The sequence below is a fragment of the Cricetulus griseus genome (genome assembly GCF_003668045.3).
Source record: "Cricetulus griseus strain 17A/GY chromosome 1 unlocalized genomic scaffold, alternate assembly CriGri-PICRH-1.0 chr1_1, whole genome shotgun sequence".
NCBI lineage: Eukaryota > Metazoa > Chordata > Mammalia > Rodentia > Cricetidae > Cricetulus > Cricetulus griseus.
In genome coordinates this window covers 59,251,242-59,272,044 of record NW_023276807.1, presented here as the reverse complement: position 1 = coordinate 59,272,044, position 20,803 = coordinate 59,251,242, and the positions used below count along the sequence as shown (strand labels likewise).

The 20,803-nt window shown below is 44.9% G+C and overlaps 1 protein-coding gene across 1 annotated transcript in view; it reads right to left on the bottom strand.

The window, feature by feature from the left end:
* Positions 1–598: 598 nt before the first annotated feature.
* Positions 599–20,803, bottom strand: part of Ido2 (indoleamine 2,3-dioxygenase 2) — a 42,755-nt gene continuing 22,550 nt past the window's right edge. Inside the window, exons 5-10 of the mRNA XM_035453007.1 lie at positions 19,652–19,666; positions 18,301–18,400; positions 16,796–16,913; positions 12,648–12,699; positions 2,099–2,247; positions 599–948 (exon numbers count right to left, since the gene is read on the bottom strand). Coding sequence (XP_035308898.1) covers positions 599–948; positions 2,099–2,247; positions 12,648–12,699; positions 16,796–16,913; positions 18,301–18,400; positions 19,652–19,666 — 784 coding nt within the window. The remainder of the gene's footprint in view (positions 949–2,098; positions 2,248–12,647; positions 12,700–16,795; positions 16,914–18,300; positions 18,401–19,651; positions 19,667–20,803) is intronic.

Genomic DNA, 20,803 nt, shown 5'->3' with positions numbered 1-20,803 from the left:
TTCACCAGTCTGGGGTACATAGTTAGATCCTGTTTCAAAGACAAAAGGGAGGGAAGAAGGGGAGGGGAGATGAGGATCGAGGGAGGAAGAGGAAAGGGGAGTAACACAGAGGACAAGAAAAGGAGAAAATGGGGGTATGAGAGAGTGGGGGAACAAGGAGGGAGGAGGAAAGAGGTTGAGTGCAGTAAAAGATGAGGTGATATGCCCAAAGGCAACTTGATTATTTTTAAATTGAGCTTGGGTATCTCTGACTTGTCCACTGAATTGAGACATGGTTTTAGCACTCTGCTGTGAGGCGGGATTGGGCAAGGCAGAAAGGTTTCTAGCAAGCAAAGTGGCTGGGGCTGGGGTGGGAGTGGGAACCACAGCTTATGAACAAAGAACATGGTGTTCTTTAGAGCACAAAGATGCAGAATGTGAACCACTGAGCACAAAGATGCAGGACATGAACTGCTGAGCACAAGGATGTAGCATGTGAACTGCTGAGCACAAGGATGCAGGATGTGAACTGCTGAGCACAAGGATTCAGGATGTGAACTGCTGAGCACAAGGATGCAGAATGTGAACTGCTGAGCACAAGGATGCAGGACATGAACTGCTAAGTACAAGGATGCAGGATGGCCTCCACGGTCTTCTCCCTGATGCTCTTCAGGAAGCTCATCACTGCAGTGCCCCCAGTGCCCCTGTCCTCCAAGGCATGGGGTGAGAGATGGCTCAGCATTCCACTCCTGACCTTGGCAGCAACAGATATGATGTATCGTGCAACCATGTTGATGTGGTAACTGCGTAGCTCTACCAGTGCATCCACACACTGGTTATAGGCCATCAGGCAGCATCCAGCACCAGAGGTCAGTACGTAGTCCCTCAGTGAAGGAGATGAATGGAGGTCCTCCAGGAAGGCCTTATGGGAAGGAGGCATGTAGTCTCTCATTCTTTGCAGAAAACCCACTAAAAGAAATAGACCAGAATAACACCTTAGCTCAAGGCCAACATTCAGGAGCCTTTGCCTGCTGCTCCATACACACGGGTACCAGAAATGTTTGATAGACTTCTCACTCAGCCTACTCGGGCTTTTGCTATAGCTGTCAAATACTCAAACATACATTTCTGGATGTTGACAGGAGATGCAGGCAAGAAAAAGAAGCAAGCATCTCTCAGATAACAAAGTTGGACAGGAATCTACTAGCCAGAGTGTGCATATCCCAAACCAAATGTAAATGACATGATGTTTCCTGCTAAGGGCCATGAGGCATGTCTACAAGCATGCGCACAAACCCTTAAACTGACTGGCGGAACATCCTGGTGAATTCCATTTGCTAGATGCTTCTTACAGGGGGTTGGGGATAGAGGGTAATGGAAGTTTACCAAGTACAAAGAGAAGACATTGGGAAACTGGTATTTTAGTAAAAACCTGGAGAGGCCAAAATACTGATTACACCTTTAAATTAATGGGTTTTTTGTTGGTTGGTTTGTTTTTGCTTTTTATTGTCTTGTTTTGTATATAGAGAGCCAGTGGCTAACATTGATTACTGAAATCCAGGATCAACCCTGAATGTTCCAGAGAACAGTGCAGATGAGACAAGAGAGTCTCAATTTGATTCTGATCCAAGTTGAAGTTTGGTAGCACAAAATACTTTTTTGTATATGTTAAGGGCACAGCTCTACACTGGCAGGCAAAGCAATAACTATCTTCAAAGGCTTCGAAGTGATGGGCTCCCTCTTTTGGCTCACATGAATTCAGTGGAAGGCTGGGCCATTTCATGGGAAGGACATCAGCAGACAAGTTCAGGCCCATTACTGGCTGCTGCAGACTGGGCCACACATGATCCTAGCCTTTACAGACTAAGGACCCAAGCACTCACAACAGTGAACAGCACAGATCCCAGCTATTTTTTAAGACTTGAAAATAAACCCAAAATCCCAATGAGATCTGATGCCCTGATATTGACTAATATTCACACAGCTGCCCGGTTATTTAGTCAAGTATAAACTTCAGGACGATTTCATTTACACCTTGTTTTATGAGTTGGTAAAAATGTCTCCCTATTCTGCCTAATTCTCCCCTTGAGGGACTAGGTGAGATTGGAGCATTGCTTACCACTCTCCATGCAATGCTGAATGCCCAGGAACTCATCAAAGGCCTGAAGCACAGAGCTCTGGGCTGCGCTTCCTCCCGAGTACCTCAGAGGTTCTGTGGCCACACCCTCATAGACCAGCCCCACAGGCATGGCTGGGTTGTCCTTCCACCTAGGCAGGATCCAAAGGAGAAAAAAGTGAGAAGGATGCCCCTGGGAACATGTCTACTCTTCCATGGACACCAGCCATTGAGGAAGTGGGTATGTCATCAACCGTGGTTTGAGGAAGAGATAGTGAATCTTGCCAGAGTATCCAAGGAGGTGTTAGCTTGACTTCAGCTTCACACCATGCCATGGTATTGGAGCCCTACTCTGCCCCATTTAAAGGATTCTTCCAGAGAGGCCAGTCTTAACGTCAATGATTCAAACAGCTCCATCATATATGTGCATCTGTTACATCAGCAGCACCAACAGAACAATTAAGAGGCTCTGAACAAGTCCACACTTCCTTTGCTAATCTCAAGCTCTATAGCAACCCCACAAATACAGCATCCCAATTACACACAAGCACACCCAGACACTTAACTGTTATCCCCTGAAACATTTTGAAATGTTCATAGCATTAAACCAGTGGCTAGGCTTTGATTGGTCCATGAGAACTGTTATCAAATAGTTGTGTTTGTCACAGCAGGCATTGATGGCGAGCATGACTAACAAGAGCAGAAATATGACCAAGGTGGTGGGCACCAGAGCCTACAGACAGCTGCAAAGACAAAGCCTGAGGCCCCTACTCAAATGCCTCTCCTTCCCCCTCTAACCTCTCCACGTCCCTCTCTTTCCACCTCTCTCTCTCTCTCTTATATTTACCCCCCATAGCTTTTCCTAGTCTTGACCCCTGAACATAGGGAAGCATAGCATATCACCCTGACACCTGTGCTGCCTACAATTGACAAACACATACACACTCACTCCCTGGCCACTTGGCAGTAGATGAGGCTAGGCAAGTTTTACCTTCTTTCTTAACACAACAAACACTTGAGCTAAGTTCCTAACACAACAGGACCTGACACACTCAACTTGGATTCCAAAGTTACAAGTCTGGAGTCTCTTTTCCTGAGAACTTTATCAGATAGATGTCTACCTTCACCAAGAAGCATGTTTTCCTATTTTGCCAATGAACAAAGCATCTGGGTGACAGGGTAAATTTCGGATTTGTACCAGTGTCTCTGTCATTCTAAGTCATTGTATCAGAGAAGGGACATGTGGACCACATGTATTCAACAACCAAGGGCTCCCCTACACACACACACACACACACACACACACACACACACACACACACATCCTGGATCTTCTTCTAGACTACTCTAGGCTTGCAAATGTGGCAAGGAACCAGGTTGCCACATTTAGTGGCTGTTTGGGGTCAACTGCCTCATGACTGTCCATGGTTATCAACTTGGGCAGCCACATTCAGGAAGGAGGTACAGCACAGAGGGCAGAAAAGGAGGATACACAAGAAGGGGCCTCCCCCAGGCTGTGAGGCAAGGTCTCTATTCTAGGAAGACACAGAATTTAAGCTCAGCTTTGCTGTGTTAGTTGTTAGGCCTGGCTTATCACATTTACCGTCTCAGAGCCTTGGCGTAGTATTAGCACAAACTGAAGATCTTGGGGGAAGCCATGCCTATGTTAAAGATTCTACAAGGCTAACTGACTGACTTGGTCATGGAGAGTTGGAATGTTGAAGACCCAGAGGCAAATGACACTGGGCTGTCTTTAACTCCCTCCTGCTGACCCACTATCTCTATGACTCTCTGGAATGTAATGACTTAGTAGCAACAAGTTTCTACCACCCCAAAGCTGAAAATGCCAACAAATGCCATCTGCATGTGACCTATGTACCAAGTTTTTCTTGTTTTGGTATAGCTTGCTTACTTGAGGTCCCCATCAGTATACTCACACAATCCCTTTGTTGGTAACTTTTTTTTTTTGTCTTTGAACTACAAAATCTCTTCTATTCATTTCTACACTGGACCATGTTATTTTGGGACAACTTGAATCTGTGTTTCTGGGCATTAACATTTGGCCACAGAATAAACTAAGTCTTATTCCTTTGAGTTAAGAGCTGTTTTGAATTGACATTCATACTTATCTTGTTGGTCACTGTAAGAACTAACTCAAATAATATTTGCCTGGAACCGTTTAAACATCCAGTAAGCTGAAGCCCCTTATTGTTCTAGCAGCCCTAGGGAAAAAGAATGCCTGATGCTGTCTCATCTCTCAGCCACAATGGACAGCCTTTCTGAGCCTTCATTTCCCTAATTTGTATGGAAACCTGCTTCCTGAAGCTGTTCCTGGAGTTGAACAGGCTTCAGAGAGGTCTGTGAAGAGCCCAAAGAATCATAGTTAAGGCCTAGTGGAATTGGAAAATGACATTTTATGAGGAAGAAATGCTGCAGACACGACTCCTGTGGGGATAATGGACCTGATCCACACCAGCACCTGTGTGATCTGTGTGAAGAGCAGCCATGTGCACACACATGCTCCCACTTCTCTGTGGTCTGCTTGAAAACCCGCAGGATTCATACCCTCCAACTCCTCCCTCATCTTCAAGATGATTGACATTCATTTCCATCTCAGCCGATTCCCTTTTAGTCCACCCCTGAATGCCTTCTTTCCAACCTTGTTCTCCACCAACCTACCCCACTCAGCAGGTGTACTAAAAACCTGAACCCAAACATGTCCCTAGTCAGCCTTGAACTGTACCACTCTGAAAGGAAGCCAGCACAGCTCATGCTGTCTAGCCTTCACAATGATTGGCATCTATCTTCTTCTCCTGCACATCTGACCCTGCTCTTCAAGCCTGCTCCCTCCTCAAGGTCATAGCCTTGGACAGGAATCCACATGGCCTGCTCCATTGCCCATGCCTATCCCTTCACACATCACCTGGGATGTGGTATTTCTAGATCCCAATAAACAAGATACCTGAGTCACCACATCTAGTGGTCCCTCCTCAGTATCCTTCATCCTACCCAGCATTGCCCCATGCAGCCTCTCATAGTAACACATACTGTAAGATGTTTGCTTCGATTAGTTTCTTTGCCTAGCATCTTCTCTCCATCCTGAAATCACAAGCTCCACAAGGGCCACAAGGTTGCACTTCTTCACTGCTGTTTCCACCAAGTACAACAGTGTCTGGAACGTGGTAAGCCCTCACCATATATTTATTTGATGAATGAATGAATGAAAAATGAGCATTTCACGAGTCAGTACTGAAGGGACTCTGGTCAACTTGAGTATAGAGAACAGGCTCTGGCAGGCCTTGTCCTTCTCTCATATTCCCTCTGCTTAAAAACCTTCAGATTACATTCCTGAAGCTAGCCCCTAAGGTACATTCCCTTATTTGGCCAATTCCTCTTCCTGAGGATGAATACAAGGACCAGCTATCAAATTATTGAAATTTAGCAATCAAAAGCCCCCTTGGCTCACCTAATTAACACATTCAGTCAAAATTAAACACCTTACCCTAACACGGGGTTTTCCCCATTTACCCTTGTGAACTGCCATTTTCCTATGGGCCACTCTGTCTCTTCTCTATCCATAGGCAGTCCTTCGTCCCTCTGGGACAAATACCTCTGATGGGGGAAGTCTCTCTGTGTATATGTTTGTCTTATTGGTTGATAAATAAAACATTGTTGGCCAATAGAGAAGCAAGATAGGTGGGACTAGGAGTCAAGTAGGATTGTGGGAAATGTAGTAAAGAGGAGAGTCGCCATGTGATCCCAGGGAGGAGAGGATGCATGCCGCTGGCGTCCTCAAGAAGACAAGTCTTTATAAAATATATAGATTAATAGTTATGGTAGATACTTAAGACAGAACTAGCAAATAAGAAATTCTAGTCATTGGCCAGCAACATTGTAACTAATACAAGACTCTGTGTGTCATTTGGGGGCCCTAAAGTGGTAGCAGACCCCAGGCAGCTGGAGGAAAGAGTTATCATTACAAATGGTACCCATGTGGTTTTACGAACTTCCACATAAAAACTTGACAAGAGCTTAAAAAGGGATTTTAGAAGCAAAAGAACAGAGACAAGCACGACTTCTTGGTAGCAGCATTTTCTCGGATGGTCTCTGTTTTGCTAGAGACAAGCAGAGACTCAAGCAGCTCCCTTAAGGGAGGTTTCCTGACTCAGCATACGTGGAAAAAACTGCAGGGCTCTTTAAAGAGGCCCTGCTAACATTTGAATGGTTAGTATTAGCAGCTGGCAGACCACATCTCCAAGCCAGCAGAATGCTGCTTGATGGTAGCATAGACCAAGGTGGTGAGCACAGCTCTCAGTGCTGGCGGTAAATGTACTCCTGCCATCGTGAAAATACAGCGGCTAAAACAGCCGCTGCTTTAATTTTAGCAATGTTGTTTAGCAGATAAAAGACTGAGGGGCCAGAAAAAGATAACGATTTACAATAAAGACAGATTCAGATGAAGACAAACCTCTAAAGGTTTACAGTGTGTTTAAAAATGTACCTAGGCTTGTGAAAGAAAAAGGATAAGGTGTTTAAAAGAAGAAGAAAAAGAGGAAGAAGGAGAAGGAGAAGAAGGAGAAGGAGAAGGAGAAGGAGAAGGAGAAGGAGAAGGAGAAGGAGAAGGAGAAGGAGAAGGAGAAGGAGAAGGAGAAGGAGAAGGAGAAGGAGAAGGAGAAATAGAGAAGCTGGGTGTAGTGGCACACACCTTTAATCCCAGCACTCTTTTGGGAGGCAGAGGCAAGCAGATCTCTGTGACTTCAAGACCAGCCTGGTGTACAGAGTGAGTTCAAAGGCAGCCAGTGTTATACAGAGAAACCCTGTCTCATAAAAGGAAAAAACAAAAGTAAAAGAAATAGAGTAATGAAAAAGCCACATAAAGATGGAAAATACAAAGAGAGTCTGGATACTGTATGCTATTGTGTTGTCTTTGAATTGTTTAATTGCTGGGGAAGGATCAACAACTGCTATAAGACATTTGATTATCAATGCTGCTAAATTAATTCAACTTATATATTTTAAAAATATATTTGACTTCTAAATTTAAATATAAGGACAGGTTACTTGGGAAAAGAGTTTTTGCTTGTATTTCCACAGAAAATGGAAAGCTATGGATTCCTTCCAGAATAACATGGTTTGATTAAACAAGACCCCCTGAAACAGTGTCCCAGGCAACCCAACATCTAAAAGAGCTCAGATGATGCAGCCTTACAGATGACAAAAACAAGGACCTGGCCAGGTTTCTGTGTTTCCTCATGATTCCCATGGTATGGACATCACCCCCAACCAGCAGGGGGCAGTTTGGAATGAATGATGGCCAAATTCCCAAATATTGTTTATAAATGTTTGTTTTCATTTAAATGGGGTTGGTTATAAATGGTAATGATCAAAGTTAATCTCTTTTTAAAGGAAAAAGGGGTAATAGGATATAGAAATGAATACTTTGCATTGGTATGGATTTTCATTTATTGATACAACTTTAAGGTAAATTTTGTGATATGCATATTTCTCCTCTTGTTTAGGTATTGTGTTTATACAGATCTTTTAAAATGTAATGCATAATTAAATACAGATTGCATATAGTCAGATATAATAGTCAAAACTTACAGTTAGGTTAGTTAGGTATTCTAGATATACAGAGATGTATTTGAGATGGATAGATATTCTTCAAACCTTTCAAAGACCTGCAGAATATATGGCATTTTAAATGGTTTAGGGTTTTTTCATGGCAATGAGACACACTGCTCCTGGAATACCAATTACATCTGAGAGGAAGATGGGCGTCGAAGAAACTCGTTATTGAGTTTGCTTTCAACATGACAAGATTAGCCATTTGGGCAAGAAACTGCTCTTGCCTGGACTGTTTGTTGCTGTATAAACTAGATATACAGGACCCACAAAAAAGTGACTGCTAAACTTACAAAACAAGATGGACAGTCCTGAAGGGTTCCTGCTTCATGGAAGTGTCTACCAGACATTCTACAGGGCACAGAGGAAACTGACTGACAAACTGCCATTGCAGGCAGAAAGTTTAAATTCTCCTGCTTCACTGAGAAGTCTGCCAGACACACTGTGGCTATAGGCTAAAGATGGATGCCCCAACATTACAGAGGAACTTCAGGTGACTGTCCAGGCAGTGAGATGTCTCTGTCAGATCTAGAGTTTATATATTATCCGTCTGTGGTCTTTTATGGAGTTGAAGACAGATAGTTATGGTTATAGTTTTCTTTAGTTATTATAAAAGATAAGCTACATATAAGACCTTTGACTCACAAAGATAGGCTAGATGTTAGAATATTTTCTTTAAATCTTGCTAAATATTAATGAACTAAATATTGTAACTATATTTCTTACTTGATAACTGTTTTGTTATATATTTTACTATGTTAATGTTAAAATCCTTCTTTTTATTTAGACAGAAAAGAGGAGATGATGGGGGAGGTCCTTCTGTGTGTATGTTTGTCTTATTGGTTGATAAGTAAAGCACTGTTGGACAATAGGGAAGCAAGACAGGTGGGACTAGGAGTCAAGTAGGATTGTGGGAAATGTAGTAAAGAGGAGAGTCACCATGTGATCCCAGGGAAGAGAGGAAGTGTGCCGCTTATCAAGAAGATAAGTCTTTATAAAATATAGAGAGTAATGATCATGGTGGATGCTTAAGACAGAGCTAGCAAATAAGAAATCCTAGTCATTGGCCAGCAGCATTGTAGCTAATATTAATCTCTGGGTGTTATTTGGGGGCCCTAACATGGTAGTGGGACTCAGGCGGCTGGCTAAAAGAGTTATTGCTACATACCTCTGCTCCCTTTCCCTTCTCCCTCATCCTCTATCTTGTGTAGCACTGCATCCTAGCCCATTCTAACACAGACTTCTTATCCTCTTAAAATGACACCTGCTGTGTCATTTGCTGCTGTTTTCTTCCTGAGTCAGAAAGCAACTACTTTAACTTTCTTCCATGCTTAATAAAGGTTCTCTGTGAAAACAGGTGTTTGGGTGTGGTTTGTGGTTAACTGGAGTCCAGGAGGGAGTCCCCTTCAAGTATGATATTGCCAGAAAACTCAAGTCAAGTGCTTGCAAAAGCCCAACTACCCCTAAGGGAACTACCGGTATGGCGGAGGCCAAGAACACATCAGAAAGTGCCCTTACAACACACACAGGAGTGCTTTGCTGTAGCCAGCCATGTTGGAGGTGATTCAGGAAACACCAGCAGAGGAAAGATGACAAAGGACAGGTCTGCTTTCACACACCACACTCTGCAGCTGTGTGAGACTCACCATCTGTAAGATGCTGAGGAAACCAAGGAAGTGAGCATCTCCCACAGTCACTTATAGACTGGGCTGCTGTTTATGAAGGGACAGGGCTCTTTTCATTTCCGGTCTCTATGGTACAGTTATTTTTAGCCTTTCTGTTGTTATTTCTAGCAATCCCAAGGAAAGGGGAAGTTGAAGGGGACAACAAAAATGAAGTGACATTTCCCCCCAGAGGAGCTCCTGGCCTTCCTGGGAACTGTCATGGGCTGGGAACTAAAGGGAACTCATCTCATTTCCACATGAAATCATCTTCTAAATAAAAGTATATTTTAAGAAGCAAATGAGAAATCACAGCCCAAAAGCAAGGAGTGGGGAGACTGACATTTTAAAGACAAGTCTATTGGAAATTCTCAACAATCCAGATGTTTTTGAAAGTTATTGCTGCACTTAGGATTTGGTATGGCCACTTAGCCACACAGGAAACTGTCTAGGGGTTAGAAGCAGAGGACAGGCTTTATTTGACACCAGATAAAAAGTGCCATTCCCCGGAAGTTATTTTGATGAAAACCAAGCTACCTCTGGTTCCTATCACACCTCTGACAAAAGAGGGAGTTGAATTTATTTTTTTGAAAGACACTGGTGGGTAGAATTCTAAAATTAGTTCCCCAAGATTCCCAACTGAATTCCTAGGACACTTAATACTATGAGATGTTCCCATCACTAGATGCATTATATGGCAAGGCGGAAGGGCTGTTCAGTATCAATTAAGCTTGCTGATCAGTTTAGCCTTCATGCGGGAATTTCCCTGACTCATTCAAATATACTGAACCCAATCACATGAGCCCTTTTAAGAGAAGTTTTCCCTGGCTGGTGGTCAAAGGAGAAGTCATGAAAATGTGTATTTCTAGAAAAATTCCAAGTGTCACCACTGTATCAGAAGCCACAACTGGTGGTGATGGGGGGGGGCAACAATGTGATCCACCGGCAAGAAGGGATGCCAATAAGGCGTCCGATAAGTCTTATCAAATATATAGATTTATGATAATTGAGACTGAGCTAACAGATGAGAATCCTAGTCATTGGCCAAGCAGCTTTGTACCTAATACAAGTTTCTGTGTATTTATTTGGCCCTAACTCGGGCGGGCGGCTGGCGTAAAGCGCGCATGTGGCAGTGGGGCTTGGCGGCTTTTGGCAGAAAGATTTATCTATCGTAACAATACTGAACCCAATCACATGAGCCCTTTTAAGAGAAGTTTTCCCTGGCTGGTGGTCAAAGGAGAAGTCACGAAAATGTGTAGTTCTAGAAAAATTCCAAGTGTCACCACTGTATCAGAAGCCACAACTGGTGGTGATGGGGGGGGGGTAGGCAACATAGAAGCAGTCCAGATATCATTTCTACACACCCAAACATGCAAGCAAGCAAACAAGCACAAGCAACCATGCATGCATATGTGCACACACACCTCAACCTGCCAGCACTGAGTCACTGAATCGTGAAGCAAGGTTTCACCTACATTCTCAGCTAAAACCACCTGGGCCAGGCACGCTAGTATATATATACCTATAACCCCAGAGCAAGGGAGGCTGAGCCAAGAAATCACAAGTTCCAGACCAGCATAGGCTACAGAGTGAGATTTTGTCTCAACAACCCCAAAATAAGAAGAGTCCAGCTCTCTAACTACCTTGACTCCAGTCTCTAGACCCTAACAGGTAGTGTCCTGAGCTTATCTGGGCTTTGGGTCCACAGAACTGAGGAAACAGCCAGTTGTTTAAAGCAGCTGATCATGTAGTGGTGTTTTGTACCACACAGGGAGCTGACAGGAGCTTCTGAGCATGGAAAAGCCCAGGGAAGCCCAGCTCACTGACCGGTCTAGTATATGTTTACTGGAGGCTCTCACAAAAACAGAGGTCTGTTACCCCTTAGATCAAAACTGTTGCCATGGTGAAACACTTGAAAGGATCAACCTATCCTTGAACCTTTGATCTCATCACCTTGGCTGTGGCTGAGGAACATATCATGGTGGAGGAACATGGAGGAGCAAAGCTGATGACCTTAGGGCTGGGATCCCACAAACCCTTTAAGGGCATAATTTCCTTCCAGGAGTCTGGACCTCCTAATGCATCTATAACTTCTCATTAGCACCATAGGCTGGCAACCAAGCCTTCAACACACAGTCTTTGGGGCTGGTTAAAATCCACACTATGTACCCTTTTAGATCATTTCCCTCTGTATTTCTCTTGATAGTCTCTGGAAATCTCCAATAGGATTCACCACCCAATTCAGACCCCCCCCCCCTTAAAGTGTCCTACAGCTCTCCAATTTGAAGAAAGTGAAATATACATATATATAGATATATCTCCGTTTCTTTTTCTCCCAATGGGACATGACACTATAAATTTAGCATTTGGTTTTGGTCTATCTCTTGCTGTGTCCAGACACTGCTTAGACTTTTCTCTCTCAGCAGCATCCCATGCACCTCCAAGTCAACAAGACACAGGCATTCAAAAGTGACTCGACTCTGGGAGTTGGTGAATTGGATGACAATCTGACTAAGGTATGTCAAGATAGGGATAACTGGGAGAAGAATGGTGTGTGTGTGTGTGTGTGTGTGTGTGTGTGTGTGTGTGTGTGTGTGTGTTTAGAGTAGGGGAGAAGAAAGGAAAGAGATGGACATATGGGGGGAATCATATAGCCATGAGAAGAAACAAGGGTACCCAGAATCAGTGAAGAATGGCCTAGCAAGGACCTCAGATTATTCCTGCTACCACATAGCAAAACAACCAGACTGCATTTCTCACAACTCTGAAGACCAGGCAATCTAAGAGCAAGGCAACAATGGTTTGGTCAGATAATGACCTGCACCCTAGTTTCCAGATGAGTCACTGGATGCTATACCCTCATAAAGTCAAAGCGCAAAGGGAAAATTGTGACTATTGCTTTCTGGCCTTTTTCTCCTCTACCTGCTTCCATTCTCCTCCCTCTCATCCTCCTCTTCTTCCCCTCCACACCCCTCTCCCTACTCCTATCTTTTTCCCCCATCATCAAGTTGGGCTTCTAAGAGGATCCATGGCTCCAGGCTGATTGCTAATGACACCCCTTTGCATGTAATTACCCAGGCTTAGAGACCTTTTCCTTCTGATGGTGTCAGGGGTCTGTCCTCCTAGACCAGACCCAGGTGGTGACCTTGCCAACTTCAGTCACTTGCTCTATTTCTTACTTTAGGAAGCGTCTTTTGTCTATCCTCATACAAGTTTGGGAAACTGTATGGAGGTCTCAGGCAGGAAACCAACTGAACTCTACTTACCCAGAGAGGAAGATCCGGATGACCGTGTAAAATATGTCTGGGTCTACATAATCTGGAAAACAATCAAATGTGAACCTTACCACAGGCAAAAAAGCAATTGGCCACATGTGCCTGGACCCTGCTGCTTTCCTGCCCGCCCCCAGCCCTATCTGATCTATGCAGAGCCCAGAATGGAAGCAACAGATGGAATGTTCTCTTGCAGAGGGCATGGGCCCTCACAGGGCTGTTAATCCATTCCGTATGCTCGCCTCCTCTGTTTGGGGTACTTTGGTTTTCTACACTTCACCAACACCACTTTTTAAAAGTAATATTAAATAGACACAATGTGCAAGAGGATATGGTAAGTTGAGAAAAGAGAAGCAGAGAACACCCCCTTCCCACAGGCGAAGCAAAAGCAATGACCAATATCCAGAAGTTCCTGTATCAGCTCAGGTCTTCCCACAAGTTGTCACTTGTCACCGAAGGTCAACAGAGCTGTTAGCCCCAAACTGCATTGGCCAGCATGGGCAGCCATGCTTGGGGAGGATGGATTCCACTCTATATGGACCCCTACCTAAGGAAGCATGCCATTGTGGCATCACACAACCCTAACTTCTCAGTGATAGATTACTTTAATTTTTAACTTTTCTCTATTATATGTCAAGTTCACTTTGTTGCCTGTGGCAAGCTGGACAGGGTGGGGCTGCCTCACACTAAAGGTAGAGACATCAGCACTGGCAGATGCCAAGTTAATGCCAGAGGACTATGGGGTAAAATTTACCCCTAAAGTGAGTCCAAGGCTGAAGGTGGGGTATTAATGAGTTCACTAAACACAAGATAAATGATAAATGAGTGTTTTATTGGGGAACAACTTACACAGATAATAGTAAAGAACCGCCACAGCTTTCCTGCTCTATAAAATGCCGTCTCTGCCCTTCTGATGCCATCCAAGACCCAAGAGGGAGAGAGCCCTCCCATGCTTCTCTGCCTTCTGGTCACAGCACCTGAAGCCACACCCAAAGGGGTGTGGCCACTAACACAAATTCACTGGCAAGATGAGATGCTACTACACAAGGCCTTCCTCTGGCCACAGCACCCAGGGCCAAAGTGCTTCAGGATCAGCAAGTGTGTTTCCCCACAGAACTGCTTTCCTGTCTGGTTTCGTATTTTCCTGGTGGTTCCTGGGTTTTTGTTGTTGTTGTTGTTTGGTTGGTTTGCTTTGCTTTGCTTTAGCAAAAGCCCTGCATTACCTTTCAGTGGCTGGGGGTGACAGCACTTAACTGGAGTTGCCTTCTTGAATACTGTCTGCATCGGTTCCTTTGGTTGACACCCTTATGTCTCTTTCCTGGGCCTCAGTAGCATCCTTCCAAACCTTTTCCCTCCCGTATCACCTGCTCTGATTCATGGATTATACAGTGGCACAGTAAAGTATTAAGCCAAGTCACACTGAAGCCTTTTCTTCTTAGATTCTTAGCAGGCACTGGCCAGGCTTCCACAGTGACACCGTACATATGGTAGGATGGCTGCTAACTATATGTGGTACAAATAAGATTTGTTTAATGCCTTTTGCAAGCAAAAATTCTTAGCTGAAATATGAAGACAGGATTGTTCATGAACTCTTTTTTCTGTCTTTTTTCTTCCCAAGAGATCTTTTTTATTAGTTCAAATTAGAAACTGCTTTACATGTCAATCCCTTCTCCCTCTCCCTCCCCTCCCCCAACTCCCCACCAGCCCCCATGTCATTCCCCCCTCTGCTCCCCAGGGAGGGCAAGGCCCTCCATGGGGGTTCACCAAAGTCAGTTGTATCACCCTGGGCATGGCCTAGGCCCTCCCCCATGTGTCCAGGCTGAGAGAGCATCCCTCCATGTGGGATGGGCTCCTAAAGTCCCTTCTTATGCCAAAGATAAATACTGATCCACTACCAGGGACCCCATAGAGTATGGAGGCCTCCTCATGACATACATGTTGAGGTGTCTGGATCAGTATCTGTTGACCTCCCAGACATCAGCCTGGGGTCCATGAGCTCCCCCCTTGTTCAGGTCAGCTGTTTCTGTGGGTTTCACCAGCCTGGTCCCTACTTCTTTGCTCTTCACTCCTCCCTCTCTGCAAAACTGGGTTCCAGAGTTCAGTTGGAAATCAATATGGTGGTTTCTCAGGTAAACAGGAATCAGTCTACCCCAAGATCCAGCAATTCCTCTCTTGGGCATATACCAAAAGAAGCACATTCATACAACAAGGACATATGTTCAACTATGTTCATAGCAGCATTGTTTGTAATAGCCAGAACCTGGAAGCAACCTAGATGCCCCTCAACTGAAGAACAGATAGAGAAAATGTGGTACATTTACACAATGGAGTACTACTCAGCAGAAAACAGCAATGGAATCTTGAAATTTGCAGGCAAATGGATGGAACTAGAAGAAAAAACATGGTATGTACTCACTCATATATGAATTTTAGACATAGAGTAAAGGATTACCAACCTACAATCCTCTTCATCAAAGGAACTAGGAAACAAGAAGGACTCTAAGAGAAAAATGCATAGATCCCGGAGAATGGGAAGGCGACAGGATCTCCTGAGCTAATTGGGAGCATGCGGGTAGGGGAAAGGGAGCTGGCAGAATGAGAGGAGAAGAGGCGGGGAGAGGAGGAAATGGAGGAGCAGAAAGGTTGAGTCGGGGGAAGAATAGAGGAGAGCAGGATGAGAGATACCATAACAGAGGGAGCCATTATAGGTCAGAGGAGAGATATGGCACTAGAGAGATTTTCAGAGACCTACAAGGATGACACCAACTGACAATCCAGGCAATGATGGAAAGGCTACCCTAAAGGCCCTTTCCCTATAATGAGACTGATAACTGCTTTATATGCCATCCTAGAGCCCTCATCCAGTGACTGATGGAAGCAGAGGCAGACACCCACAGCTATACACTAAACTGAACTTTGGAACCCAGTTGCAGAAAGGGAGGAATGAAGATCAAAGGGGTCAGGACCAGGCAAGTGAAACACACAGAAACAGCTGGCCTGAACAAGGGGAAGCATATGGACCCCATACTGCTGTCTGAGAGGCCAGCACGGGACTGATCCAGACCCCTGAACGTGGATGCCAATGAGGAGGCCTAGGCACTCTATGGGGCCCCTGGTAGTGGATCAGTATTTTTCCCTGGTGTAAGAAGGGACTTTGAGAGCCCATCCCAAGTGAAGGGATGCTCTCTGAGCCTGGACACATGGGGGAGGGCCTAGGCCTGGTGCAGGATGATGTTGTGGAATTTGGGGAGCCCCCCATGGAGGGCCCTACCCTTCATGGGGAGCAGAGGGGGGAGGGATTGGTGGGAGTTGGGGGAGGGGAGGGTGAGGGAGAAGGATTGACATGTGAAGCAAGCTTGGTCCTAATTTGAACTAATAAAAAATAAAATAATAAAAAGAAATGAGTCAGTAAGAGCAGGTTGGAAATATGGTCTCCCGTGTTTTCTTATGAAATTGTTATCCTTTGTACTTAAGTTCTTATCTATTATTATTGGTACATACTACGAGATAAGAAGTAAATTCAGTTTCCCTCTTGTGTCAACACAGTCTCTCATTAGATTTTCTTAAAGGAACCTGCCTTAAACACCCAGCAAGCACAATTGATAGATGTCTGTGTCAATGAAAATTAAAGAGCTGGCCAGATGTTTTGCATTTCCAGAAAGAGTTGGCCATCAGGGAAGGGGACACCAGTTTCGTCTTCCTTTGGCAGCTCCTGCCAGCACTACTTTAGACCACAGAAGTCTAAAGCCAGGTTCAGGTGACTCGGAACCCACAGAGAGGAAAAACAAACGAACCAGGAGTGACTTTCAATACCTCCACCCTACAGCCTTGCTACCAGCAACCTAACCAGGGAGGCTGAAGCACAACCAAGCAACATTCCTCTTGTGACCCACCCAATCTGTTAGGTTACGGCAAAAGCTCAGCATACCAAAGATGTATCTGGACCCTGAAGAAGGCAAACTACCACAACCACAGGAAAACACACAGAACAATTCTACCACCTGAAAAAGCATTCTCTGAATGATTTGGTTTATGCTGAACTAAGGTAGAACACTAGCGCCACCTTGTGGAGAGCTGTACTGTGATCCACTTAGTACCACACCCAGGTCCAGGCCGCTGGAGACTCTAACCTTGCTTCTTACCATGCATTTGGGCCAAGGTTCTAGTGATGTCCTGGATGGAGAGTCTCAGCTGCTGCAGGGCCTGGAGCAGGGTGTCCTGGCTTTGTTGCAGAATGGCCTCCACTCCCTGAACCAGGGCCTAGGAATGAGATTCGCTTCCTCAGTTGCACTATTTTCCCTTAAAATCCAAGGAGGAGGCAGATGGGGCAGGGGAAGCAGCCTGCACACCTGGTATACCTCAGGAGCATAAGCTGTGAGACCAGGGCCCTCAACATTAGTATTTTCTCATTTGTTTTGCATTTCCCATGTCATGGTCATTTTCTACTCTGGCCTCCCCAGCTGGGACATCCTACCTGAAGAGCTCTTGTGTGACACCAGACAGGTTCTGAAGACTCCCCAGTTTCACCGTTCCAAAGAGGAAGTCCTCCTTGTCTTAGATTGATCTCCTCATCTGATGAACTACCATCAGATGCTGAATTTTCCAGTGGACAAGACAGATGGATGAGGACTCAAGTGACCACAGGATTTCACTACTGTGTGTGCATGTGACTGGGACCCAAAGCTGGCACAGGCTACATTCCTGCTTGACCATGGAACTACACCAGGGTTCCTACTTTGACTTTTCAGAGCAAAAGATTCAGCAGTAATTATGCTAGGACTTGACACTCTACTGAACAGTAGGCACTCAGTAAAGCCATAAATCCAGTTTAATCTAGAGATAAAGGTGAGATATGAGTGTTCTCACTTCCTTGTCTATTGTCTTATACCTAGCCCTGCTAGAATCCATGGGACCTGAAGGAGGGGGAAATGAATTTTGCAACCCCCAGGGCTGGGTCACCTGGGTGACCTTTGTGATGCCTGCTATCTGGAAGAGCCCATTTCTTCTGGGACTTTGCAGAATTGCTCCCTTGCAAGAAATTCACACACACACACACACACACACACGCACGCACGCACGCACGCACGCACGCACGCACGCACGCACGCAGCACACACACACACGTACACATACACTCACACACTCACACATACATGCCACACATACACACACATACACTCAAACACACATATACACATACACTCAGACACTCAACACACACACACACACACACACACACACACACACACACACACACAGACATCCCTGGGGTCTTAACTGAGCCTCCATTTCTGGGAGACATTTGCCTGGTCCTTCAAGCATGGATTTGCTTTTATCTGCCTCTTCATAGAACACCTTTTTGTCTTTTTAACTTACATGATTCTAGCTTCTGCAGGACCATGAACTGTGACAGCCAGCACAGTGGGTGTCCATCATACCCTGCACATGGTGCCTGTGTGTGGATGGAAGAATGGCTCACACCAGGCTAACAGGATGCTGCCACCACAGAAAAGAACTCGGATCTCTTCCTCTATACTTGAACAAGTAGGAGAAAGCCTTTGTCTGTCCATGTGGAGAAAACCACCGCAAGGAGAGGACAGGATGGGTATGTGACTGAAGATGAGGGGGCTATGAAGCAAGAGGATACCTTTATGCCAGGCGCCGCTGCCTTCTCCACCAAAACGGTCACCAGTATGAAGGCCCGTAGGCTCTCTCCCCCGGGGAAAGAGATGATGGTTTCAAGGTTACTGAGAGAAAGAGGTCACCAGGAAAGAAGCAGACCATGTCAGTCAGAGTCAAGTTCCCCTGAGCTGAGGGAGGACTCTGGATGTTTAACATGGCCTTGATGGTCCTTGACTTTGCCCCAGTGGAAGGGTCATGGGAGGCAACTATTTTGGACAGTTCTTAGCAAGAGGTTTCTGGTCCTTCCGGATCCCCTCATTCTTGTCTAAAGCTAAGGGGTCTTGGAGCTAGAGAGATCAAAGTGAATCCCATGTTCCCTTTATGGAACTGAAATCATGGCTCAGAAACGTGAAGCAGCTTACCTTCTTATCTAGGGGCACATAAATGATTGTTCATGGTCAGATCCAGCATAGTGTAAGAACTTAACCTAGCCCTTCTCTCTACCCCCACTTTTTTTCCTTGGGTTTTTGTTTGTTTGTTTGTTTATTTGTCAGGCAGGGTCCCACCATTTATTATTACATATTGTTCTCAAACTCACAATCATCCCGCCTCTGCCTGCCAGGTGTAACGATTACAGGTGTATGCCCATACCTAGCTAGAGTCCCAACCTAGATTGAAATGCTGTCACAGAGCTGGGGCTAGAAGACTGTCAGGAAGGGTCATTTCTGATCAACCTGACATTGTCCCACCTGATTCAAATCTGATCCTATCTACAAAATCCAAATAAATAACCCTATGCGTCTGCTTCATCTCCAGCAATAAGCAAAACCAAGACTCAAGCCTCACAACAGTGAAGCAGATGGGAGTCATGAGGTGCAGCAAAGGTGCGTTAATTTGGGAAATGCACAGGGTACAACAGTGGCTTCCCTGACAGCTTTGCTCCCCGAGGAAGCTGGGACCTCTGACTGTAGACCAGACCTACCTGCAAGGGGCCCAGTCTACCAGATGACAAGGGATTTCAAGGTGACTCTCCTGTTACTGTTGCCTGCCTGCACCTGGCCTTTCAAAGATGTTATACAATGATGAGAAATCCCTGTGAGGCTGTTAGGCTCCATCACAGAGTCACAGATCATTGTCTTCTTCCACTGCACTTTTTATTGTCTACAGACAGGGACATGTGGTTAAGAAAATGAATCCCCTCATGCCTACAAGGTTGCCTCCCTCAGAGCTAATGCTGGGACTACTGAGTTTTGGGCATGTTTCTTGGCATTTTCATGAGTTCCTAGATAGTTGATGCTGTGCTAATTACAGAACTTTCCCCTCTTGTTTTATCAAAAGCCTATAAAGGTAACAGTGGTTCTAAAAGGACATCTTACCTGATTTCCCATGGTCTGGTCATGTTTCGGTGATTGGAAATGACAAAAATAAAAAAAAAGAAGAAGAAGAAGAAGAAACAACTCAGAAATAATATTGGTAACCAGAAATAATTCTTGGGGTCCCTGGTACCCAGGCTCACACACTCATCCTCAATGCCCAAGCATACATACACATCAGTGCACGCTTAGAACAACACAGGTTGTGATTGGACAATGAGCCACTGTGACAGTGAGAACCGAATCTCAGCTCACAGCGCCCATGCCCTGTGTCTATGCAGGCACATATTCATTCCTGCTGCTCTTTAGCTGTCACTCACCCCAAGTCCCACCTGAGTTACTGTAATCCTACCCACCTGTTACAACTTGCCTTAGATTGGCATCTGCTCCTTCGGCAGGCTTTCCCTGCTGCTCTCCTGGAATTCTAAAGATACTATTTGTGTTCCTCTTTGACATTCAGCTCCTGCTGCTCTGTCTCAATACTGAGTTGCTTTGGGGGTGTCTCATTTCTATCTCTTTCATTTCTGCAAAGTGCTAAGTTCTATGTAGACATCTTAAAAGATGCCAGGAGTACGTTCACCCAAAAGAATGCCTGGGGAGCCCCGAGCTTGCAACTCCATCTCTGGGCCTTGCACCTCACTTGCTGAGACACTAACTTCTCATGGTTCTTTTTCACTTTCTTGCCCCAGAACATACACATTCCCCTTTAAACTTCTTTTCTCCTTTTCCCTTGAATCATAAATCCAGCTTAGTCAACACAATGTAGTCATCACAATAATCCATGCACACATATTTATTATCTCACCCATCCCAATTCTAAGCTGGATTCAATAGCTTTCAAGTGCATACCAGTTTTTTTATTACTGTATAATTAGTCAAAGATAAAGCCATGGCTACCTACAGCCATCATGCCAAGGAAGGTCACTTTATATCCAGCCTCAACTTGTCTTTTGTAGTTTTAATTTGTCACAAAAGTAAATACTGCCTGTGTCTACAACCTGAAACAAATTTGGCTGTGAAAATCAAGTTTCCACAGATTCGTTGTTTGTTTAAAAGTCAGTAGAAAAATGCTTCTATGTCCAGCTCAACTGTGAAATGGTGTCAACTAGGAAGAATTATGGCATAAATCAGAATCCCACGTACCTAGAATCATTC